The 26,409-nt window shown below is 42.7% G+C and overlaps 1 protein-coding gene across 1 annotated transcript in view; it reads left to right on the plus strand.

The window, feature by feature from the left end:
• The window catches only part of Ehbp1 (Eps15 homology domain containing protein-binding protein 1), a 120,736-nt gene that overhangs the window by 32,997 nt on the left and 61,330 nt on the right, over nt 1-26,409 (plus strand). Inside the window, exons 9-17 of the mRNA XM_080279124.1 lie at nt 1,986-2,193; nt 4,501-4,579; nt 5,496-5,707; nt 6,099-6,274; nt 6,618-6,817; nt 6,938-6,978; nt 7,128-7,311; nt 8,355-8,515; nt 9,119-9,206. Of these exons, the coding sequence (XP_080135250.1) occupies nt 1,986-2,193; nt 4,501-4,579; nt 5,496-5,707; nt 6,099-6,274; nt 6,618-6,817; nt 6,938-6,978; nt 7,128-7,311; nt 8,355-8,515; nt 9,119-9,206 (1,349 nt within the window). The remainder of the gene's footprint in view (nt 1-1,985; nt 2,194-4,500; nt 4,580-5,495; nt 5,708-6,098; nt 6,275-6,617; nt 6,818-6,937; nt 6,979-7,127; nt 7,312-8,354; nt 8,516-9,118; nt 9,207-26,409) is intronic.

Here is a 26,409-nt window from a genome sequence, read left to right on the forward strand (position 1 = left end):
GTGAGGTGCTGTCTACCTCAAGGGTGCGCTGTATCCCTACGTGGTGCTGTACTGTACCGTACCATACATTTGGAACGGTCCCATAGAGGCAGTTGCTTACCTGTGGTCATTGGGTCTGATTGGCCAGGGCAACCAGTGTTAAACAATAACAGCAGCAACTTATTCTTACTCTCCTTGTTTGTATTTTTCTACTTTCATCCTCCCCTCATCCCTTCTTCCACTTTCCTCCCTTCCACCTCCTTTTCTCTCCCTTTCTGCTGTCTTCTCTCGCTCCTCTCTTATCTCTCTTTCCACTTTCCTGCTTCTCTGTCCACTTTCTCACAGTAGGGACAGTGAGAGACATGATGTGAGTTATGGTTGAGATTTTGTCACATATTTTCTTCCTTCCAGTTTCTGTTAATTTTCACCCATCTGCTTTTCTTCCTCATATCATTCTCTTGTATCCTAGTATTCTCTCCCCTTCTCAATATTCTCTCCCCTTCTCAATATTCTCTCCCCTTCTCTCCTCTTTCCATCTCACATCCCATTCTCTCTCCTATCCTCTCCTTCCTCCTCTTCTCCTATACTCATCATTTCCTCCCATTCTCTCTCCTCCTCCATAATCTTTTCTCACCTCTCCTCTCTCCATCTCTCAATCCACTCTCTCTGCTCTCTCACTCCTCATCCCACTCTTGCCAGTAGATACAGGTAGATACAGAATACAGGTACAGTATCCAGTAGTTCATTTTTTCCCTTACTAACCCAGACAGCTTGTATGCAGGGTGGTCCATATATAACACTTCTCTTCCACTCCGCTGGTTGATTTCTCGTGTGTTGCGGGAATGGCTCGGTCAGCGTTATCAGTGTCTGCTGTGCGTCACTGTTCATTTCCTATTTCAGCTGCCGTACCTTCACCCTCAGTTTATGTGTTATGGAGACCACCAACTTTTCTCCTGTATGTTATTTTATGTTCCTACTGCCACAGTCACGCCCACACCAGCAAACTGGCCGAGTCTGTTGAGAGGTGGCTTACTATCCCAGTAGATGCAAGTTTGAATTCCAGCTGGGGCAGATAACAGTTGAAGGATTTTAATTTGTTAAAGTAAACTTTACTGGTCCACCATAATACCCGTTGTTATGTCGTAAAAACACCCCAGCCAATACACCTGTGTGAAACAGTCCTAGCATAACATAGGCACTGGATGTTAGTGCCAATGAGATATATGATACCTAGGAGGACTGCTGGACCTCAGGGAATGGACAGTAAAAAAAAGTATATGCAGAGTCAGATGCATTTTAAAAAATAAGTAAATAAACTGCCAGCTGAGTTTCTAGAGGAATGCTAGTTAAGGACCACCCTTTATATTTAAGTATAGTAATTTAAGCCATTGAACTCACTTGTGTTTGCTCTTTAATGCCTTTATGGATTGCCATGGTGGTGGTAATGGATTAATATTATTTTGTGTAATTTTGGCTTTGTTTTATGTATAATTAGATGTTTTAGGTGCCCTTAAGTATCTATTAGTACTTTCATAGGCAGCCATATACTGGTTATTCATTTATTCTAGAGTGAAGAGATGGTTAAATAGAGCATTCATCCATTCACTCATTTAATCGTTTACTTATTCATTCCATATATGAAAGATAGATGCACCATTTATATACTGTAGGTAGATAATACATTTTTTGGTGGATTTTTCCAAATGTTACTCAGATGGGAAAATACATAACTTCATTGAAACAGGTAGATATTGTTGTTAATTCTGCACAGTAGACTGATTCACTCTCTCTTTAGATATAAGGGATGGACGTAAAATAATCTGGTCATTGGAGATGTGCAGTAGATGCAAAGGTAGTTATGATATATAAATTGTATATAGAAAGAGAGTTAGTAGATTCTCTTTATAGAAATGAAGGTGTAGGTAATTATCATTGTAAATGTGGTGAACTACTCTAATACAACTCTTCTGTCTCCTTCCCCACCCCCACCATCCCTGTCACCCCAGACTCCCCTCTCAATCCCTTCGATGAGACTGAGGAGGATGCTGCCACACTCGAAGGGGGGGAGGAGCAGGCCCAGGCTATCTCCACCTCACCCCCTACCAACACCACCGACAACACCACTGCCAACACCACCGCAGCCGACACCACCACCACCAGTGAACAGGGTGATGACGTTAAGCCACAGCAACAAACTATATCCGTCCAGGAGGGGTGAGTCTGGCATTGTTATAGTCATCATCATCATCATCATTATCATTATCACCATCACCACCTCCACCACCACCACCACCACTACTTAACAGGCTACTCTGATGCCTGTATTTGTTGTTGTTGTTGTTGTTGTTGTTGTTGTTGTTGTTGCTGCTTAACCCTGTTCTGTCTGGCCAAGCAGACTCATCAACCACAAGTAAGCAGCAGCAGCTGTGGAGCCATCCTACATGTACTGTACAGCACATACTCTGTGTGGGGATCCAGTGCCCCCATGTGGTAGACAGCACCTCACCAGGGTCAGACTTGGGTCCCTCCCACAGTGAAGTGCAGGGAAATATGAGGTGGTTTGGCTCTTGGGTGGATGCCACAGTTGCATAGCTCCATCCAGGGCACACAGCCACCTTGTAGGTTCCTCATTCTTTTCACAATTGGCCATGTACATACAGTACTGTAAATCTTATTTCATGAAGTGCGGTACAGTATAACCTCAGCTTTTGATAGTCATTTATAGAACATATGTGAGTATTAGATGGGGTCAGCCTGCATCCCACGTTTCATATCTGCAGAATTTCCAGTATTGATCTGACCATCCACCACCACCACCACCTGCCAATATGACCACATCAACCACCTCACCACTACCACTAATCATGACTAACATTACTACCAAAACTACCACCACCACTACCACAGCTATCAAAATCTACACCATCACCTATGACAACTACCAAAATCTACACCATCATCAACAATAACTTCCACCATGACCACTATCTCCTGTCTCTGTAGACTTCCTTGTTAGAGAGAGGGAGAGAGAAAGGGGGGGGATGGGGGGATGGAGAGAGAAGAGATAGAGATGGAGGGATCAAACACACGTGGTGAGAGAGAGGGAGAGAAAGTGAATCACGGGGAAGGAGTATGGACAGTCAGAGAGAGAGAGAGAGAGAGAGAGAGAGGAATGTAGTGAGTCAGAGAAAGAGAGAGAGGGGAGGAAAAAGAGAGCAATGAGAGAGAGGAGGGAGGAAGGGTGGGAGAAGGAGAAAAAGAGAGAGTAAGAGAGTGAGTGAGTCAGTCTGTTGTTGTGTCCAGGGTTAGCCACAACTATCACTACCACACCTACCACAGTTACCACTAGTTCAGCTACCACTACCACACCTACACAGTTACCACTACCACACCTACACAGTTACCACTACCACACCTACCACAACTGCCACTACCACACCATCCCTAATTACCACCACCACACCTTTCCCAATTACCACCACCACACCTTTCCCAATTACCACCACCACACCTTTCCCAATTACCACCACCACACCTTCCCCAATTACCACCACCACACCTTTCCCAATTACCACTACCACACCTACCACAACAACCACTACCACACCTACCACAACAACCACTACCACACCTACCACAACAACCACTACCACACCTACCACCATTATTACTACCACCAGTGATTTTAAGGTAAGGCAGACTGATTACCAACATTACTGCAACCACAGCTACCACTATCTCAGTTACCACAATTACCACAACTATTTCTATCACACCTTCCACATCTACCATTACCCCAACTGCTACAGCCCAATGAGAGAGAGAGAGAGAGAATGATTACGCCGTGCTGCATACAAATATATTTTTAAACTATATTGCAGTCTCCTTCCTCATGGACAGTGATGTATAGTCCATTTATTGTATATGATTTTCACCATCCTTACAACCTCCTTTTTTTTCCACCCTCCATCCTTTCTTTCCACCCTCCATTCTTTCTTTCCTTCCTCCCTTCTTTTCTCCCTTTCATCCTTTCTCTCTTTCATTCTGCCTAGGTATTTTCTTCTCTCCTCTTCTCTCCTGTCCTCTCCTCTCCAATCCCCATTCCTCTCCTTATTTCTTTCATGTCCATCACAGCATTTTTCCCTGGCTGGATGATGATGATGATGATGATGATGATGATGATGATGATGATGATGATGATAGGAATGTATTGCACTGTGGCAGGCTGTTAGTAGTACTGTATTACATATAAAATTTTTCATTATTTTCTCTCAGATAGGCAGGTTAGGGTCTTGATGGTTATGATGATGATGATGATGATAATGACAGTAGTGATGATGAAACTAAGATGTGTATGTCTCACTATGGCAAACTAAAGAGTGTATTAGTTGTCTGTCCTTGCTTTCATTTTCTCACTGACATAACTTTTCATTTTCTCATGCTTTCTGACTTTATTTTTCTCATGTTCAACCTGTCTTCAGTTTTCTCACTTGTTTAATATTTTCTTTCATTTTCTTTCAGACTGACGGAGGCAGGAGAGAAGCGGAGGACATTAGATGACCGTAGAGCACTCCAGCCCCTCCACCTCACCTCCACACACGTCAGTTGCCACACTTATTGTTACTCTATCGTATAGGAATTTATGCAGTGACCTTGAACTTGGGTGTTTTTTTTTTCTTTTACTGATAGAAGTATTTAGTTATTTATTGTTTGTCATGACACCTTTATTGCCTTATCAGAAGACAAGTAAAAACAGCTGCTTGTTGTGAGGATTTAAAATACTGTCCATGGCAGATATTCATCTCCAGTTTCCCCATATATCAGCATCTGACTTGGTTCATTAACACCACATGGCAAACAGCTGACAGACCATAAATATGTAATTAATTATTGACTGACTGGCAGTATGTAATACAGTAGTAGACTCATTTTATAGGAACACATATCAGATCTCTGCAGTTGACTGGTCTTATATTTATAGCATTCCTCAGTGGGATGTATAATGGAGACTTATTTAGAGATATTCAGTATAGTATTCCCCACCTTGTGTGTGTGGATAGACTCCCCCAGACTTGGCCAGTTTGAGAATGATGGTGGTGTCTGGTGGTGTATTGTACCCATATATTTCTTGTTGTTCAGGGGTAGCTTCGGTACATACTGGATGGTCCATAAGTAGCACTGTGCTAGTAACTCACCTGGTGGTATCTTACGTATTTCAGGGATGGCTCAGTCTGCTGATATGGGTGTGAACATGACAGTGGGAGTAGGAAATGAATAAATTATGCAGGACAGACATTGATAAGACTGCTGAGCCATTGCCACAGTACATGATAAATCACCCAGTGAAGTGAAAGAGGAATATTATATATGTACCAGCCTGTATTTTGAAGACTTAATTCACACATATTTATTACAACAATTAGTTAACCAAGTTGATGGATGCATGCATTTGGAGCCTTTATATATGAAAAATATGAAAATAAAAGTGAAACGGCATACCCATTCTTTCATTGTAGATGGGGTCCCCCAGACCTGGTCACCGAGAGAAGGATGGTGGTGGTGGGGTTCGTGACAGTGGTGGAGGCTGCACCCCAGGCCAGGACCTGCTGTCATGGTGTCAGACCGTCACCAAGGGTTACCGTGGCGTCAAGGTTACCAACATGACAACGTCGTGGAGGAATGGTCTTGCCTTCTGTGCCATCATACATCACTTCAGACCTGATCTTATGTTAGTCTTGTCTTTTGTTTGTAAAGGTTTTGACAAATAATGATGCTACTGTAGTTGTAACCTCAGATTCATCAGAATGTGAATCCAGTAGACCTCAGGGGTAAGTTGGCCCCCCTTCTGCAGTCCACCGTCCCCCTTCAGGAGATAGGGAGTTGAAAGGTGCATGCATAACCAAGCAGCAGAGTTATCCAGCTGTGTCAGTACCACCACATAAAGGCACCCCTCAGCACCATTTGAAGAGGAAGATTGGTTATACATATGCAATGTTCTCTTAATCTACTGTCGGTAATCATAATGACAATGATGATGACTGTGATGGATGATAACAACAAAATGATGATGATGGTGTTGGGTGTAGTAATTATACAAAAACATTCTTTCTCCTGCACAGTGACTACGATAGCTTATCTGCACAAGATGTGAAAGGCAACTGCAAGAAGGCATTTGAGGCGGGCGAGCGTCTGGGCGTGACTCGCCTTATAGAACCTCAGGACATGGTTATACTCACCATCCCAGACAAACTGGCTGTTATGACTTATCTGTACCAACTCAGGGCACACTTTACTGGTGAGTCACTTGGGTTTAGGATTCCAGGAACTTGAATTTTCAAGAAATGAGAGTTTGGCCCATTTAGTTGAGTGCACCTTGAATATTTTTCATTCTGTCAACTGTACAAAAAAATTTTCTTGCTTTCTGGTCCCAACCTATGAGAAGGGGGGGGGGAATACTGTGCTTTACCAGTAAATCTATATTTCTGCCACAATAGAATACTGCAATGATGGGTGTGGCTTTCAGAGGTGTCTTTTTTGTTTTGCTTAGTTCTCACCTCATACTTTGGTGGCTAAAAGTGTGATAATGACGATGATGATGATTCAATTTGTGTAGTAATATATGTAATTTTCCTCTGCAGGTCACGAGCTTGAGGTGGCACAGATAGGGGACACAGCAGCTGAGTCCTCGTACACAGTTGGCCGGCTGGACCCTGGCTCAGCCGAGGACGAGGAGCAGGACATCCTCAGTTTACGTCACCACCACCAGAAGGACGACATAAACGACGGTGTACGTGGCGTAAATAAACCTGATGTAAATGAGCGGGACTTGAACCATGGTGTGAATAAGCATGACATCAACGAACGTGATGTCACGTGGGTGCACAATGACACTAACCGAGGGGAAGTAAACAAGAACGCACTCAACCAACGACGATCAAGCCAATCCTCTGATGGCGAGAGGCCCAGACACCCCTCAGAATCCAGCCAGGGCTCACAAAAGTATGTATATGTGAAGGGAAAGGGAAGGGGAGGCTAGGGAGTGGAAATAAGACTATGTAGAGAGGTAGAAATGAGGTTGGGTGTAAGGAGAGAGAGGGAGAGAGAGAGAGAGGTCATGATGATGATGATGATAGCATTGCCTTTTCCAGATCATCAAGGAAAAGCGGAGAATTTGTATCTGAGGGTGGGGGAGGAGGTGGAACAAATACGACCCCCACTCCACCCTCTGCCAAAGATCGTCTCCTGGCCTCCTCCAAGTCCATCACATCAGAGATAATTAAGATTGGAAACAAGGTTCTGTCTCCTACCAGGGCTGAGAAGAGGAACTCCACTGTAAGTAATTCTTGTACCCTTCATTACTGTCTATCTGCCTGTCTTTATATATATATATATATATATATATATATATATATATATATATATATATATATATATATATATATATATATATATATATATATATATATATATATATATATGTATATATATATATATATATATATATACAGTGTATATATATATATATATATATATATATATATATATATATATATATATATATATATATATATATAGTCTACCTGTCTATTCAGTCTCTTGCAGCCTCCCTGTTCAGTCCTTTACCCCTGAGACTATGCTCTTCCACCTCTGCCCAGGTCTTTTTTGGTCTGCATCTCGGAGTCCTACTCTCATTGTTCACACTTCTCACCTTTCACACCAGTTATCATCCTTGATCTTCATAACATGCCCATATCATCTCTGTCTACCCTTCCTCATGACAACACCAATACATTCAAAGCCCATTCTTCATCTCATCTCTTTAGTCGCAGTCCTAGATCCTTCCAGGCCTTGTATTCAAGGCCGCACTACATAGCCACCTAATCATTGTCATTTCTGGGCCCCCTGGAAATTTAGAGTAGCCACTGGACTGGTCAAGCATAATCCAAGAGTGGCTGATGTTATCTGTGGCACTGTCTGGCTTTGCCACTGTTACAGTGGTTAATGGTTTGTTTAACACTGTCTCATTCCACCCCCTTTCCAACTCACCACCCAGTCCTGTACTATACTGTATTTGTCCAGCTGTCAAAGCCCATAATACAGGTTCTCAGGAATTTCTCATATTCAGAGTATCTTCTGTAGTTCCAGATGTATTAATTGTACTTTTTTTTTTTTTAATTATTTTCTTTTTAAGAGCATAACTTACATGAGTCAAACATACCCATAGGTGCCCAGAGGACAGTTGTACATTTAAAGCTTAGATCCCCCTGTGACTTAGAAAGAATGAGAGTATTAATATGAATTATTTTTACCCTTCAGCCATATCCTCAATTTTCTGGCAATAACTTGTGAAGAACAGCATATTGTTCCATTCACAGGCATCGCTTAGCAGCAACAGTAGTGGTGGTGGTGGCGGTAGTGTTGGTGGTGATCGGCCAGTACTGATGACACACAAACAGCTGGTGGACCCATTTGCATCTGACGAGGAGGATGACGATGCCACTACAAGGCAGGAGACGCAGGAGCCAAACCTGTCAACGCCAGTGAGAGGGGAGGAGAAGCGGCTTGGAAGGTGGGGCTGAGGAGGATTGTGTTTATTATTATTATTATTACTGTTATTGAATGGTTTCCTGTACACCAGGAACCATTTATTATGCTGAGTGATAACCATATAACCAAATTTTGGTGCCTGGTGGTTTGGTGGGTAATTAAGGCGCTCTAATCGGACTGAACCAGTGCAGGTTTATATCCTTGGGGTTTATTGCTCACGTAATGCCACGCAGGGATGAGTGAGGGTGGTTACCCTCATCTTAAATGTCAGGACCAGCTTGCTTAGCCCTGGGCTCCAATGCTCCTCATGGGGCAACACTGGATTACATTATGATTGAATGAATGAATTATTATTATTATTATTAGGAATAGTAGCAGTTAATAAAATTTTATGAAATTGGAAAGCTCACTGGATTATACCTCACCCTGTTTTTAGGTGGGATTGAAGGTTATGATGATGATAATGATAGTTAATATTAATGTATTCAGTAAAATCATTAAAATTTTGAATTACATTTTCTTTCTCTCTCATGTCAGGATGATAGTAAAATCTGTATTAATATAGCCAGTTTTCTGCTCTCTCCTCCCTTAGCCCACAAGCCAGTGTGGAACGTGATGACTCAGCCATCAACAAACACAGAAACAGACGCTCAATGTCACCCAAGAGTCCCACCGAAGAGGTACAGTCTCATGTCATGTTTGTTTATGTTTGTCCATTACTGTATTTTGTTTGTATTTTGGGGTTGTCTTTTGGTGATGGTGGATATTTTATTATATTTATATTTTGGGATTTGTTTTTGTAGTCGTACATCATGTCTGTTTATGTTTATTGTTACATTTTTGTCTATTATCTTATTTTGTCTTCTTTTTGGGGTCTTTATTGGTGAAGGAGAATGATTTTATTATGTTGTGTATTTGAGGAATATTTTGATACAGTCACACCATGTTTGTTTTTGTGTGTTTGTTCAATATTTTGTGTTTTTTTTTTTTTTTTTTTTTTTTTTTTTAGTGAAAGATTGGATGATGAATGAGTAATGTTTTTATGTTTGTCTTTTTGAAGATTCATTTGATGGCCCCACATCACATTTGAGTATGTTTTCTCATTTGTTTGTGTGTTATCTTTGCCATGTTTTGCGTTGTATTTTGGCGAAGGTGGATGTTTTTATTACGTTCTGTTTTGGTGTGTGACGCTACATGCAGAATGTTTTTTGACCTTTTGGGTGGAGCCAGGATTCCAGTGGTTTGAATGGTGAGTGAATGAGACAGTGGCTCATTCAGTTGGGCAGACTTTGGTTAGTATCTCACTGTCAAGCTTTTTTTTTTTTTTGCTCTCTGGACCCTATTTCACTCCATCCTTAGCTGGAAAAAGGGGTCTGGATGGTGGTGGTGGTGGTTGTTGTGGTGATGATTCTTGTATTCATCCATTATTTTGTACTTTTTGGTTGGCTATAGTCCTACACAGAAAATTAAGATCACTGTGATGGGTGCTGGAGAGGGATGCCTTCATGTGGTGGCACCAATATAACCAGGCTGCTCTACTGCCTGGTGATACAAACATCCCTCAGTCTCCTTCTTGTCCCCCCATAAGGAGATGATGTACTGCAGTGGGAGAGCAGCTTCCTTCTGCAGCCTACCTGGTTCACATTTAAATGAGCTTTGGGTCACAACTAAAGCCTACTGCTACACTTACGTTGTTCCAGTCTGTTGTTTATAGTGGGAAAAGAGAAGTCAGGATGGTTGTGGTGATGATGATATGTTTGATGACACTTGCCATTTTTAGTATTTGGTGATATTGGGCTGTGTTTCAGTCTCGTGTATGTATTGTATGGTATTGGTAATAGATGTATTTCTTTGTTGTTGGATTGAGTCTAGTAAACAATTGTCTTTTATTAGACAGAGTTGCATTATCTGGAGCCATCTTGTCACAGTCCACGGCCATGTCTACACCAAATGCTTGCAGATGTAGGCAGGTGTGGGTGGGAGCTTTGCTTTACTGTGGCCCACACAAGTGTCCCTGCAGGACGCAGGTCATTGTGGGCAAGAACATTAAGGTTACAGTGATGCTAGATTCCCACCCACACCAGCAAGTATTTGATATGGACACAGCCTTGGACATAGTATACTGGTAGTTATTTTTTGGTAATTGTGTTCTTCTGTGGCAGTCTTTCCCATCCTGTCTGTAGTTACAATGGTTGGTCTCAGTTTTAGTTTGTCTTTTATACTAGTGAATCTTTTTTGCCCCATTTACATTGGTTAGCCCCAGCATTGGTCAGTACCAGCATTTGTCAGTCTCAGATTTTGCATTAGCCAATCAGTATGTAGTTGCATTTTCTTGTTTTTTTTTTTCATTATATAATTAATTTACCCTAACTTGATGGAGGTTTTTGTGGTTTGGCAGACTATTTCCCTTAGCTGAGTGCCAGTATTAGACTACATTATGGCCCTGCATCCTTTCAGTAGCACTTTGTCATGACTAGCACCATACTGTAGTGTTAGCCTCGTGTAATAGCTCAGCATTCAAGATGGAGAGATGGCACTTTTATGCCTAGCTGAAGTAAAGAAAGTTTCTTTTTTTTTCTGCAAGCATTTTGTTTACACTAGTCAATCTGTGTTTACACATGGCAGTTTAGGAACAGCAGCTCCCCGTCCTCCCCCCCCTCCTCCTCCCACGCGCCCTACGAGGCCTCCCCATCCGAGTCCCAAGAGGTCCCAGGCCTCCTCGATCTTTCCCCAACTAGGAAGGAACAGGGGGTGACCAGGGAAAGGCAGAGTCCCGTTAAGAAGGTGAGGCGGTGCTCATAAATGTGCAAAAAGGAATGGACTCCCTAAATTGATAAAAAGGATTTTATTTTTTACTTTTTTGTGTATGGTGATGCATGCCTGGTTTTATACAATTCTTGCTGCCTCCAGGGGATGTTATTGAACTTCAGAGAGACTTGTTGAATTGGAGAGGTTAGATATAACCTCCAGTAGCCTGCTTACTAGTAGGAAACCCTTCTGATCTAAAGAAATATCTTCAGGCAAGCAGTCAAGGAACAGATACAGAGAGTCATCATCGTGCAGAAAGAGTTAATGGTGGCATGTAAAAATATCAGACATCCATCCTGTCTTTCTGTATTTATCTCTGTGTATCTACTTTTTGCTTGGTGACATATCCCTTATCTTGGTTGACTGAGATCCCCATGTAGGAGTACTGCACAGAACAATGAAATTAAATAAAAACCTCAACAGGCTTTGAAAGCAGTACAGTACACCAAGGAAATAAGAGAAGGATGATGCATGAGATGTATGCAAAAGTAGGAGTAAAAGTACGCACTGATTAACTGAATGGAATGTAAATATATAAGCTGGTACTAAAATGAATGCAGAATATAATAAGAAAAGATTAATCAAGTGCTTATCGAAAGTTAATGCATAATGCCATTCCTTTTTGTACAAGGAAAAGCAAAAGTTCCTCTAAGAAGCTTGTAAATAATAGCCAGCAGCTCTCTCTCTCTCTGCCAGTAAATGTAAAAATACCCCCTAGTCATGAGTGTAAATGGCAGTTGTTTAAATATCATCCCTTTGCACGTTTCCTCTCAACTCTGCTGTGTTTCGCTGGTTGGAGTTTGTTTATAGCTTGGATATTTGTATCCGAGAGCTTCCAATCTCTGCGTTTCTTTGTCTTTGTGTAGAGCTTTTAACCCTGTGGATGTAAATGGAGATCTGTTATATAATCCCTATGCACGTCTCCTTGCAACTCCACCGTGTTTGGCTGGTTGGAGTTTTCTTAATTGCTTGAATACCTGTACTTGAACGGTATGTGAGAGCTTCTGGTCTTGGACTGTATCTTCTGTGTCTTTGTGTAGAGTTTATTTTTAAACCCCTGGAGGTAATGGGAGATCAGTTGTAATGTCATCGTTTTGCACGTTTCCCCTCAACTCTGCTGTTTTGCTGTTGGAATTCTATTTGTTGCTTTGATGTTGGTACCTGAGAGCTTTCAGTCTTGAACTGAGTCTTCTGTGTATGTATAGAGGTTTATTTTTTAACTCCCTGGCTCTGATGGTTAGGGGCACTCTCCCCAACTGAATAAAATCATCCTGCGCTAGTAGGTCATGAATATAGTGAAGGGATGAAGCTTTGATCATTGTTTAGATATAATATACTGTTTTGGTGTTACTGGCTGATCCCTTTAGTGCTTATGTCTCAGGTCTTCATATTCCATCTTTATTTAGTAATCCTCACGTTAGTTTCCAAGGTTTGTTCGTGTTTCCAAAGCTTTAGTTGGGAAAGTTACTCTATCTCGCTGTCTGTCTGTTTCTCTTTCCATGTCTCTTTGTCTCTCTGTTTCTCTTTCCATGTCTCTCTGTCTCTCCACGTCTCCTGCTTTAATGAATGGCTTGGTAAATTTCTGTTGACAGTAGCATATTTCCTCATGTTAGTTTGAAAGGTTTCTTTGTGTTTCCACTGTCTCTGTTGCTTTAATGAATGGCTTAATTAAATCCATTCAACATTAGGTGAACTTTAGAATCTGAACATAATTCCTCATGTTTGTATGCAAGGTTTGTTCATGTTTCCAAAGCTTTGTTTGGGAAAGTTACTCTCTCTCTCCCTGTCTCTCTTGCAGTAACCTCTTCAGTCCTGTGATGTTTATTTTTTATTTATTCTTGCATCTTTCAGATGATATTTTTCAGCTTTGGGGAGACCTTGGCCCATATTTTTGTTGGTTAAGGAAGCTCTCTAACACCTCCTCCTTAGCAATTTATTTTTGGATATAGCTGGTTAATATCTTTTTGTATGTTACATATGCAGAGTATGGTGATATTGGAAGGATTTATGATTTTATATACCGCAGAAGAGGACAGTAGGGTGTAGCAAACAAAATAAATCTCTTAGGAAAGGATGTTAGGGAGCTTCCTCTACTGACGAGACTATGAATCCTACTGCAGTGAAAGAGGGAAATTAAAGGCTACATACCCACTCCAGTTGGAAAGGTCTCCAAAGTTGAATATAATTATCTAGCAAGAAGCCAATGAAAAATATGTAACTGAATTGAAGGGGTGTAATGAATGGCTTGGTGTATCCTCTTATAAGCTGTGTATTGGCTAAGGTTCTCTTGACTGTTGTATGCTGCAAAGATGATGTGGAATGATTGGGTCCCATCGATGTGCTCTAAGGTTATGGGCAAAAGTTCCTCCCATCTTATATCCATTTATAGATGATTCAGTTTAACTAGACAGAGATTATCATCATTTTGCAGTTCATTTCCTTTAGCTCATTAGCAGAATAAGACAGTCCTATGTCTGTACATCTTTTCCATAGCACTTCTTTGTGACTAGCACCATCTTCTAGCATTAATTTCTTACAACTCAAGATTCAAGATGGAGAGATGACAATTTAATACCTATTTAAAGTGAATAGAGTATAGAAGCAGTGAAGTACAGAATTGCTTCATCACTGTCTGTTCACTGCCCAGAAACGAAACAGTGATATTAGTGAGTCCATTCAGAGTTTTACCCCAACCCCAGTGCTGGTACCTGTTGTGTGGATATGAGAATAAGAAGGAACTTTAGACCATATGTTTAAATTGAAGAAACAAATGACCTTTTAATGTACAGTAAATGGGTTGTATTTTGGTGGAGTTAGGAGGATTTCTAGCATGTCTACCTTACCAATTTATTTTGAAAAATAATAATCTATGTTATGGAATTTGAAATTTGGTATTACTGACTCCAGTAGCATAAATAACATGTAAGAGAATATTGATGAGCTATATATTCTTTATTCATAATAAAGAAGAGTAAGTTAGTAAGGAAGAGTTGCTTGGTAGCCTCCTTAATGAGTGACTCATTTTTTTTTTTTTTCTGAGTACAATCTGTGTTCTAGGTGGTGGATTGGAGCTTCATGTGTTATTTGTGGTGGATTATCAAAAGGGTTTTAATTTTTACACTACCTTAAGCATGAGTGAATTACATGAGCTTTTTAATATACTTTATAATTTTACATTTACTTTCCCCTTTCCTCTCCCTGCCCATGTCTTATTTCCTTTCCTTCTAGCTGAAAAGTCAAGCTAAAGATGGTGAAATAGCCAAAACAGACAAACTAAGAATCCCAAACATCTCGGATGCCAAGAAAAACATACAGAACAAACGCAGGATCTCCTCAGAACCTGAGAGAAAGATAAAGAAAATGGGATATGGAGCTAGCGAGGTTGGCAAAGCGGAGGGAGACGTGGAGGTGAAAGCAAGTGACATTTCATACGCTCGGTTGGAAAATCTGAGCCCCAGTCCAACTAGAAAGAAAACAAAGCCACTATTGGGAAAAGGGACCAGTAAAAAGACCTCCAGTCCAAATCTTAATGACCCCAAGTCTCTCTCGCTCCCTAGTCGAGTTAAGACCAATCCTCAGACAGCTAAGGCTAAGCAGAAAGGACCCTTCACCAACCTTAGGGAAAAGTTCAAGAAAACTCCCCAGTCCTCCAAGGAAAATGCCAAGAAAGGTACCTCCTCCTCTGTCCAAAAATCCACTCCCTCCACAGCAGATAAATCCAAGAAAAATCCTGCAGTATTTGATAAGTCTAAGAAGTCCGGGTCAGTAAAGAAACCTACCCAACATTCCAATAATACCAATAAGGTTACACCCAGCAAAGTTGGTGCTAAGGCAGCCGCATCATCAACTTGTGTCAACAAAGATAAATCCACAAAGAGTACTCCAAAAGGAAAACAGGAGGACACCAAAAGAAAATCCAATTCATCACAAGCACCACAGTCAAAAGATAATCCAGAGACACAGCCTAGTGCCTCAGCTTCTCAGAATAGGAGAAAGGAGAAGCCAGTTTCAAGTGTTGCCAAACAGGGAGAAAAAACGCGAAAAGGAGCAAGTTCATCAAACCTCAGCTCACAGACGAATGCAGAGAATTTTGCACGCAGGTCTTTTGGAACACCCGTAGATTCTCGAGAGGAGACCAGGGCGCTTACGGCCTGGCAGGACCACTCCCAGACACTCCCTAAAGATTTTGTTCTCTCCCCATGGGCCAAGTTTGAGGATGTGGACTGGGATAAGTGTGCAAGCATGTCAGAGAAACAGCAAGATAGAGAAATAGCTGTGCCAGAGGGAACTGTTGATAATGATGATTGTAAACTGATAGGTGATGCAAAAGAAAGTGGATTGAAAAGCGAAGCAACTAAAGAAGCTGATGATGTAGACTGCTCAGATAAAGGGTCATCACAAACAGTTAATAGGTCTCTTAGAGCAACAGAGATGGCAGCAGCTGATGGTGAAAATGGTCCAGGTAAAGAAAAGCAGGAGAGAGAAACTGCATGGGAAAAAGATGACAAAACTGCCCAAGAGAAAATCACCAGAAGTGAAGGAGGGCCATTGGGAACTAAGGATGACACAGATGTTAATGAATGGCAGACTGGTATATCGGGCCTTGAGAACATGGATACCAGCAGTGAGATAGAGAAAATAAAGAAAATAAATAATGAAAATATACCTGAAATTCACCTCCAAAACCCAAGCACAGGCGACCAAAACAGGGAATCGGGAATAGATGCTGACATTGGCGAGCCAGGCATAAACATCCTTCCTATTCCTCCTAGACGGCTCAAGGAGGCCATGAAGATGTGGGTTTCTTTCGAGGATCACCCAAAGCCACCTCAGAGACCCCAGGAGTCCCACAGGCTGAGCCCAGAGAGGTCACTTAGCACCCCAAACAAGCCACAAAGTAATAGGGACAGTGGGTATGAGAATGTCTGGTTTGGGGCCAACGTCAAATTGAGGGTAAATATCAGCCCGACTCCATTCGATGACGATAAGTGTAATGAGGAGTTTAAGGTATATGCAAGTGTCACACCTTTTGGGGAGGATGAGGCCATTTCATCATCTTTCGAGGTAGACGAGGATCCTTTTGCTGATGTTACCTATGAACTTCTGTCCTTTGGTAGCCATTCAGAAGGCCAGACACAAGAGTTAAGAGATTCAGTGCCTATAAACCACACTCAGGAGTCTACCCTAGAACTGGAAATTAAAGGCCCAGCAGAGGAGGTGATGCAGAAGCCAATGAGGTTTGATAGGATATTTAAACTTGAGCTAACGCCTGGGATTGGTGCCAAGGCCATCCTGAAAATACACGAGATAATCGCAGTGGCCGTCACTCGCAGAGTCTTCACACTCGAGTCTCACGGGGATATTCCGATCCTTAGACATGACTTTGAGTATGCCCTCTGCCGTTATGAGATTGATTACAAGGGCATGGCAAGAGTTAGTGATATCTCTAAGACCCTTGTGTTCAACTACCCTCAGTCAGAAGTGTTTGAAGACATCCCGCAAATGTTCCTCCACTCAGTGCCTTCCTTAGAATCCAAGTCTCTGAATCCACATTACACCCAGGTTCCTTCATGTGACATGTTGGTAGCAGATGAAGGGATGATATCAGTCTTTGTAAATACCTCACTCCATTATGCATTAGAGTCTGCCATAGAAAGCATACAAGTTAATGAGCTGGAAAGGTGTGATGTTCAGAAAGTCGAAGTATTTGTACATGACGCTGATGAGGAGATTGAAAATATCAAATCAGTTGTTCGTGATGTCTATGATACATTAGATTCCATAAGTAAGACCAAATTTGAAAATATCGGTGGCTATTTATTACAAGAAAATCCCCCAGAATCCAGACATGAAGCTACTGTGGCAGAAACAAAGAATACATTGGGTCACCACGTGCTCCCCGATTTTCTTATTGAAGCTGCCAAGTATGATGATATCAGAGCTGAGTTCATACAGAGATCATATCCATATGTAGATGACAGTATAATGGATGCTATATGTCAGAATTTAGCTCAGCCGTTATCTCCAGAATGCCTACAGGAGGATATGAATGACAGTAGAAAAGAAGTAACTGCTTTAGATACATACACTAATTCAGAATCTTCTCAAAACAAAGTGAATATGGAAATACTAAATGAAAAACAGGCTGATCCTACTTTACTTCCTCCATGCACAGTTGGGAAGAAAGGTCAGGATGATGATGATGTTGATGATATAGAAGCAGATTACATATTCCTGGAACACCCTGAAGTCTCATATGACAGAGATCTTGACTTACCGCTTTTTACCTCAGAGGAAGAGGCCGTTAAGGAACCAGACAGCGTGAGCAGCCAGTCATATGAGTCGGGAGAATCGGATAACCAGAATTTCAGCTTGATTAGCCTTGACGATAACAACGGTATTATGATAAGGAAGATGGAATTTCCTCAAGAGCCAGCTGAGGATATATTGTGCCGAAGTTTACCCCCAGATATGAAGAATCTTGATGTCCTTGGGTACACTGATTTATCAGATCCCTTTATTGTTTTACCGCCCTCTAATGTCCCCCCTTCATCTTCCCTAGTAGACAACCTTGCTTTGTTTTCATCTCCTCCTGACAATGATACTACCACATCACTATCTCCTTGTATTGATCTTTCTCAGCCATCTCTGACTAACAACCATTCTACATCATTATCTCCAGCTCATTATCTTCCTCTCTCATCATCTCAACCAACCACTCTTCCATCATTGTCCCAGGCAAATGACCTTCCTTCATCATCATCTGCAGCCAGTAGTCTTCCTCCATCATCTTTGACTAGTGACCTTTTGTCTTCCCCAACAAGTGACTTTCCTCCATCATCACCACCAGCAAACGACCTTGTGCCATTGTTATCTCCCACAAATGATATTCCTCCTTCATCTTCTTCCCCCAGTGATGTCACCCCATTATCACCAAATGATCGTCCTGCACATCTGTGCACAGACATCCACTCTCCTCTATCATCATTCTCATCATCATCTTTAACCACTGATCATCCTCAATCATCGTTAATTTGTGATCATAATTTGCCTTTATCTCCAGCTGATAATATTTCATGCTTAGCTGGTGATCTTCTCCCTTTCACTTTCAAAGCAGAAAGTCTCCACTCTTTGTCATCACCTGCTAATTTCCCGTTTGTTTCAGTGGCTTCTGTTTCCCAATACGTTTCATCTACTGCTAGTGTTTCCTCCGTCTCCATAATAAGCAATACATCACCAGTTTCTTTGTCGACATGTACCACTCTGTCTGTTTCACAGACAAATTCTCCATCTGTCTCACTTAAAGGCACTCCATCTCTTTCATTCACAAACACTGTTCAGTCTCTCTCAATGGCAAATTCTCAGTCAGCTTCATTGATAAAAACTCCACAAGTTTCACCCACAACTCCTGCCCAGTCAGTTTCAGTTACAGGTACACACCCTTCCCTTGTATCTCTGGCTAGTCATGTCATTTCTTTCATTCCCTTCTCCAGTGACATGACTCCACCCACTCCCGTAACCAGTGACATGACTCCACTCACTCCCGTAGCCAGTGACATGACTCCAACCACTCCCATAGCCAGTGACATGACTCCACCCACTCCCATAGCCAGTGACATGACTCCACCCACTCCCACAGCCAGTGACATGACTCGGCCCACTCATTTGCCTAGTGACATGATTCCCTTGGGTAGTGGCATGGTCCCACTTACTTCTTTTGTTAGTCATGTCATTTCTTTCACTTCCTTGTCCAGTGACATGACTTCACTCATTCCCAATGCCAGTGACATGACTCCACCCACTCCCATAACCAGTGACATGACTCCACCCACTCCCTTGGCCAGTGACATGACTCCACCCACTCCCTTGGCCAGTGACGTGACTCCACCCACTCCTGTAACCAATGACATGACTCCACCCACTCCTGTAACCAGTGACGTGACTCCACCCACTCCCATAGCTGGTGACATGACTCCACCTACTGTTTTGCCCAGTGACATGACTTCCTTGGGTAATGACATGACTCCACTTACTTCCTTTGCCAGTCATGTTGTGTCTTTCATGCCCTCGCCCTGTGACATGACCTCACCTACTCCCATAGCCAATGACATGACTCCAACCACTCCCGTGGCCAGTGACATGACTCCACCCACTTCCATAGCCAGTGACATGACTCCACTCACTCTCATAGCCAGTGACATGACTCCACCCACTCCCATAGCCAGTGACATGACTCTACTCACTCTCATAGCCAGTGACATGACTCCACCCACTCCCTTGGCCAGTGACATGACTCCACCCACTCCCTTGGCCAGTGACATGACTCCACCCATTCCTGTAGCCAGTGACATGACTCCACCCACTCTCATAGCCAGTGATATGACTTCACCCACTCCCATAGCCAGTGACGTGACTCCACCCACTCCCATAGCCAGTGATATGACTCCACCCACTCCCTTGGCCAGTGCCATGACTCTACCCACTCCCTTGGCCAGTGCCATGACTCCACCCACTCCCTTGGCCAGTGCCATGACTCCACCCACTCCCATAGCCAGTGACATGACTCCACCTGTTTCTGTAGCCAGTGACATGACTCCACCTGTTTCTGTAGCCAGTGACATGACTCCACCCACCCCCATAGCTAATAACATAACTCCCTTGACCAGTGACATGACTCCTCCTGCTTCCCTTGCCAATCATGTCATTTCTTTCACTCCTTTGGCCAATGATTCTCTTCCTCCATCTGTTTCTTCAACCAGCAACATCCCTTCATCTGTTCCTTCAGCAAGTGACATCCCTTCATCTGTTCCTTCAGCAAGTGACATCCCTTCATCTGTTCCTTCAGCAAGTGACATCCCTTCATCTGTTCCTTCATCTGTTCCTTCAGCAAGTGACATCCCTTCATCTGTTCCTTCATCTGTTCCTTCAGCAAGTGACATCCCTTCATCTGTTCCTTCAGCTAGTGACATCCCTTCATCTGTTCCTTCATCTTTTCCTTCATCTGTTCCTTTATCTGTTCCTTCAGCTAGTGACATCCCTTCATCTCTTCCTTCAGCCGGTGATGTCCTTTCTGTCTCCTTAACCAACAACCTACTTCCATCCCCTCCCACCAACTCTCGGCCCATTTCTGCCGTCAGTCACAAGAAGAAAAGTCTACTCGTCATGCACGCAATGGAGAGCATCGAACAAGTGGAGATGGAGTTTGTATCTCAGGATCTCTCCCCGGAGGCACAGATTAATTATGAGGTGACGTTTGATTCAGCGGAGGTGGTTGAAGAGATTGCGAGCCCCACAGGTGAAGCAGGTGAGGATTATTATGACAATGGAGCAAGGTGGAAGTTCCGAGAGGCTGGCTATATAGAGGAAGTAAGAGAGAAGTTTGGAGAGGCTCGATACAAGGAAGAAGTCAGGAAAAAAGTTCAAGATGCCAGTGAAACTATGGAAGAAATAATGTGGGAACTGCAAAATGCTAGTGAAACGGAGAAAGCCAGGCAGAAACTACAACGATTTGTTGGCAGAGCTGAGGAGGAAGCGAAGTGGAAACCACAAAATACTGATGAAACTGAGAAAGTGAGACAGAAACTACAGAATGCCAGTGAAATGCAGGAAATGAAACTTAAACCAGAATCATCAAATCTGGACATTCCACAAATCCTAATTCATGCCCCAAGTGATGAGATGATTGGGGAAACATCAGACTTTGTGGAGGAGGAGTGTGGAGATATAACCATGGAGGAGGAGGAGGAGGAGGAGGCATGGGGGGAGAGGGAAGATCATGAGGAGGAGGAGAAAGATGGAAGTGGGTATGTTGGAGAACTAGATGAGGAGGAGGAGGAATGTCTGAGAGAGGAAGGGCATAGGAGGCAACTCGAGGATGGGAAGATTAAGGCAAGGAGACACTCGAGAGAACTTAAAGACTCGGAGAAGAGGGAAACCAGAGAACAGGAAGGGAAAGAGGACAGGAGACACGTGAGAGAATTTAAGCACTCGGAAAAGACAAAAACCAAAGCACTCATGGAACAAGAAAGCACAGAATCTGAAAGTGGTGGTACTCGATGCAGCCAAAATGTAGTTGAAAATGAAACAGATGACCAGTACTGCGCTAGTGACTTTGAGGAGCTACCGGTGTGTTCACTAGCTGAGGAGCAAATGCTGAGGGCGCTGATGTATGCGTCGGCAGAGACTTCGACGCAGGAGTTCATCGACGTGTTTGTGGTGAGCAAGAACCAGTACCAGCTCCCAGAGAGAGTTCAGGCAAAGGCCAAGAGGATTGAGAGGGAGCCCCTGATTCTGGCATTCATACAGGAGGAGGTGGTTTTCTCGTCAGTTGATTCTTTGGAACCCTTGATACCCAAAGAGCAGAGTTCTGTTGATGTCAGAGATAAGACACTGATATCCGAAGGGGAGCAGATTGATGGAGATAGCTCAACTCAAATTGAGGTCAGAGAAAGAGCAGACTTGGTTCAAACTGATGGTGATAGGAGGGCATTATCAGTCGTACATGATCTCCATCCCTTCGTTGCTGCCACAGAACATATAAGGATAGAGGGACCGGAATCCACTGAAAATCTTGGGTCCTGGTGTCCCCCGCAAGAGTTGTACCCCATAAGAAGAACGGAACTGTCACAACTTGGTTACGCGATGAAGGAGAGTCCACCAGAAGTACATATAGATAAGGGAACTTCAAATCTGATAAGAGGGGAGGGAGGGAGATCAGCCGAGCATTCTCCACTAAGTCAAGTTCCTCATGATAAAAACCAAAAAGTCAGTCAGTCAAAAGCTGTAGAAATTGCATGGAAAGGAGAAGGTGAGAGTCCTACTTTACATTCTCTAAGTAAAATTCCTGTTAATGAAAACAGAAGAGCCAGTCAGTCAAAACCCATTGCAGTAACAGGATCAAAGGGTGAACAGGGAGAGACAGCAAGACAGACCTCGGTCAAAAGACGTAAGGATGAGCTGAGGAGGAGGAGCAGATTGAAAATCTCATTCAGAAGCAGGGCACCAGACAGTGATGGTGTTTTACTCAAGTCCTGCACCCCTGACGAGGAGCAGGAAATTCAGGAGTCGTTTTTCAACCTCAACCAGCTGGATATCAAGTTCATAGATGCCGCGGATTCCCAGGCAAACTCCCCTGAAGCATCAACAGGTCCCAGCAGCCTCCCCTTGCCATACCTGACGAGGGTTTTGAGATCCGCGGCCTTTCAGTCATCATTGCAGGGATGTCCATCGCGGAGATCTGGATTCCCAGCTCCCCCACCCATTTTCCCACCACCCCCACCCACACACCCACCTCCTCCCTCCCCCCCACCCCTGAGTAACAAGCAGGCAGGTAATGCTAGTGATATTGGGTCAGTCTATAATTCCTCTGTCATGCAGTATTGGGCAGAAATCATGAAGGGCAAGAAGAGAAGCGGAATTGGCCCCATCGCTGATTTTTCCCTCCCAGACAAGAAGGAGAAAATTGATCCCAACCATTCCACATTTGTTCCCTCAGCTGGGGATGATATGGAGGATGAAACTGTATACTTTCTCAGCTGTTCCCCAGATTTCCTCCTCGATGGGATGGACTTTTACATGCCTTTTGATGATGAGGAGGAGGAGGAAGAGGAGGAAGACTGGCTGGAGGATTTGGAGAACATGGAGGAGAGAGAGGAGGGAGTTTTCGACAGCGAGTTTGAGTTCAGCGATGGAGAATTTGAGCATCGACTGTCACAGAGGAGAAAGAGGCAGCTGGAGAGGGGCAAGGGAAGCATAAAATCAACTGAACAAACACAGGAGGAGGAGAAAGAAACAGATAGTTGGATATCAAGTGGGTTAAAGCACACGACAAGAAGGTTATATAATCTTTTCTTTCATGGACAGAGTGTGGGAGGGAAGGAAGTGGTAGGGACGGAAGAAGGGCAAGGTGAGGTCCAGAAGCAGAGTGAGGGAATCCAGTCCGCAACTTTCACCCCACACATTGGAATGGGAGGAGGAAGAGCAGAGGAGGAGGAGAAGGAAATGAGTCGGAGAAAGGAGGGGAAAGAAGGAAGCCAGAGAAAAGAGGAAGACATAGATCGGAGAAAGCCTAACAATGGCAAACCTGATATTGCTGAATCAGGCCAAACACATGCTATACATTCAGACATTATTGGAAAAGAATCAAGCACATTCAGATCACAGCCAAATGCTCCAGAATCACAGAGCCCTCTCATCACCCCAGCAAAGACAACGGACACTTCATTTGGCAAGGAAATGCAACAGATGGATGACTATGTGGGTGCGGGTGCCAGACCAAAGGCAGTATCCTCTCCTACACCTCACTCCCCAGTCTCACTCTCCTCCTCTCCCCCTCTTACAAACCCCCTTCCTCCCTCCACCCATCCAACCACCCAGGAGATGAGAAAGAGGTCGGAGCACGAGGAGCTGGAACACAATCTGACGCTCCTCTTCCAGCTGGCCGAATATACCCCACTAGATCGGAGCGAGAGGGATGCACTTCGCTTCCTCTTGTCGCAGGTTGTGTTGAGTTTGACGCTGCTTGGACGGCCGTGTGTGCGCGTGTGTTGTGTGTTTGGAGTGTTGTCTAACTCACTGATATAACAAGAAGACATACGTTAGTCTTGTTTGCTGATGTAACATGTTTTATCTATTGTAACATACACCCCTATGAATTTATTATTATTATTATCATTTTTTTGCTATTATCTAGTGATTACTTCTGCTTAGGAAAGGCCTCTCATACTGACGGGGTTTATTTAGGCTTTGTCAAATCTCTGGTGAGGGATGCCTTCATGCAGTGGCACTGATGTTACCAAGCAATGGAGCTGCTTGAATATTGTATAAAAATGTCCCTCAGTACCCTCCCTGCCCCCCAGCAGGAGGATGGTGGACTGCAGCAGAAAGGCAGCCTCAATCTGCAATCCACTGATATCACATTTCATATGAACATGGGGCTGCTGCTACTTCTACTACTATATTTTCTGTTACTATTACTACTACTAGCCCCTTCAGTTTGAAAAGTCTCTTCAAATGCAAATAAAACCATCAGGAAACTAAAAGAAAATAAATGGTTCATTGATGTAGGCTGCATATTTTTTTTTTTTTAATAGATATTCAATAACAATTTTACTATCTAATATTTAATTTTCAAGGTTTCTGATGTGCATAAACCACATGTTTATCCTTCTTTATTTGAATGTCTCCGGTGGGCTGTGTTTGATTGGACTTAGGAAGGATCTTAGCATCTCATACATACCTGTTTAGTGTGCTTTTGAATCCTAATGTTCAGTTTCTTATTATATATTCAGGATCTGTTCTCATTGAAATTTATTGTACAGTATAGAGTTCCATATTTACTGTGGAAAAAAACATAATTTACTGAAAGTTTTTTTTTTTTTTTTTTTAATGTAATACTATCTGGAGTGCTGGTTAATTTCTTCCTCTTAAATACCCTTGCCTTAAATATTGGGACTGAGTAGCCTATTCCTGGGCCTCTGTGCTCTTGTTTATATGATGCAAACTGGGATTGGATGATGATAAATGTTCTTGACTGTAATTTAATCTTGAATCCCAGCACCCCCAAAAAAGAACTAAGAGATTAGATGTTAGGCTGTGTCCACACTACATGCCTGCTGGTGCAGGAGGTTGAGGGTGGGGGTTTTCCATCACTAACCCATACAAGTGGCCTTGCTGGATGTGGGCAGGTGCAGGCGAGAACTTTTGTAGGTTATTGCAATGCAAAACTCCACCCATGCCAGCAAGCATTTGGTTCGGACGTGGCCTTAGTGTTTATCACAGTTTATCGAACTTTGCAAAATTGTATGGAAAGAGGTGCAGTTAAGTTTCCCTAAGCCCAAACAAATATTCTCACAGCACACAACCATGCATGCAACTGTGCTAACCTACTCAATCGTCGCCTCTTCTGGCCTCGTGTTTTGGCTTCCATGGCTGTTGCTCTTGATGCAGTTGATATTGCAGATTGATTCTTGCTGCATCCACTTACTGCTAGTGTTGCATTACTGCCTATATGTGCGCAGTGTTTGTGGAGAGGGATGCCTTCACGTGGTGGCTTCTTTATGACCAGGTGGTGGAGCCTTTTGGTCATACAAATGTCTCCCATTTCCCTCCTTATCCCACAAACGGAGAATGGTGGGCTGCAGGATGGGGGCACGTTCATCCTGCAGTCCACCAGGCTCATGTTTTAGATGAGCCTGAGGTTGCAGCTACTATTTCAATTACTGTTCTACTGTATGCTCCGAGGATCTGGATGTTCGCTCCTCTCTGCCAGGCCGTTGCATCTTGCCTGTGGTGCCAGCAGCTGCATTTTGTGACTAATAATGTGCTTATTGTTTACGGAATTTTATATACAGTATATTCACCCAGTACTACCAGATTCTAAATGATACTTTGTGTGTATTGACTTCAGAATTTTTATGTTTTGGTCTGATGTGAAAATTGGTTTCTAAAATGTACTGTATTAATTCTTTCAGAACTGTACTATCATTTTTTTTTTTTTTTTTTTTTTTTTTTGCTGTAGCCAGGCCACTATATTCATCTCGGGAGAAGCTGATTATAGTGAAAAGGTTTTAGAAATTACCACTTAATCCTTTCAGTGAGGGACATACGCTAATCTGAATAAAATCATCTGTTATGGCAAGGAAAATATAAAGCTATGTCTGTAGTGAAAAGGCAGTCCAAGAAACAGATCATTTACTTTTTGCTTCAGTGTATTTATGGTGCTACAGGGAAAATACCTTTAATAATAGTAGGTGTTGTTATATATATCTGCACTTTGATATTTCATTGGTATATACAGTACAGTATTGTGATAATTTGTCTCATTATGGCTGAGATTCAGTAATTTTTTAAAATCTTATTTTATAATGGTATCCTTTTTTCATTTTCTCATTTTTAATTTCCAATTCCTCTTTTATTTAAATCTCATTTATTCATGTCTATAATTTTTTTGTTTTGTTTTTGCTTTGAATGTGTATCAGGCTTCCTACTCAGTATCTTTATTTTTTGCAACCTTGCTGTATCATTTATTTTGCCACTGAGCACAGCATTTTATTTTTCATTTTGCTCAGCTTGTCA

Source organism: Coenobita brevimanus, chromosome 77, assembly GCF_032717465.1.
Source record: "Coenobita brevimanus isolate Jiangsu-jjx chromosome 77, ASM3271746v2, whole genome shotgun sequence".
Lineage (NCBI taxonomy): Eukaryota > Metazoa > Arthropoda > Malacostraca > Decapoda > Coenobitidae > Coenobita > Coenobita brevimanus.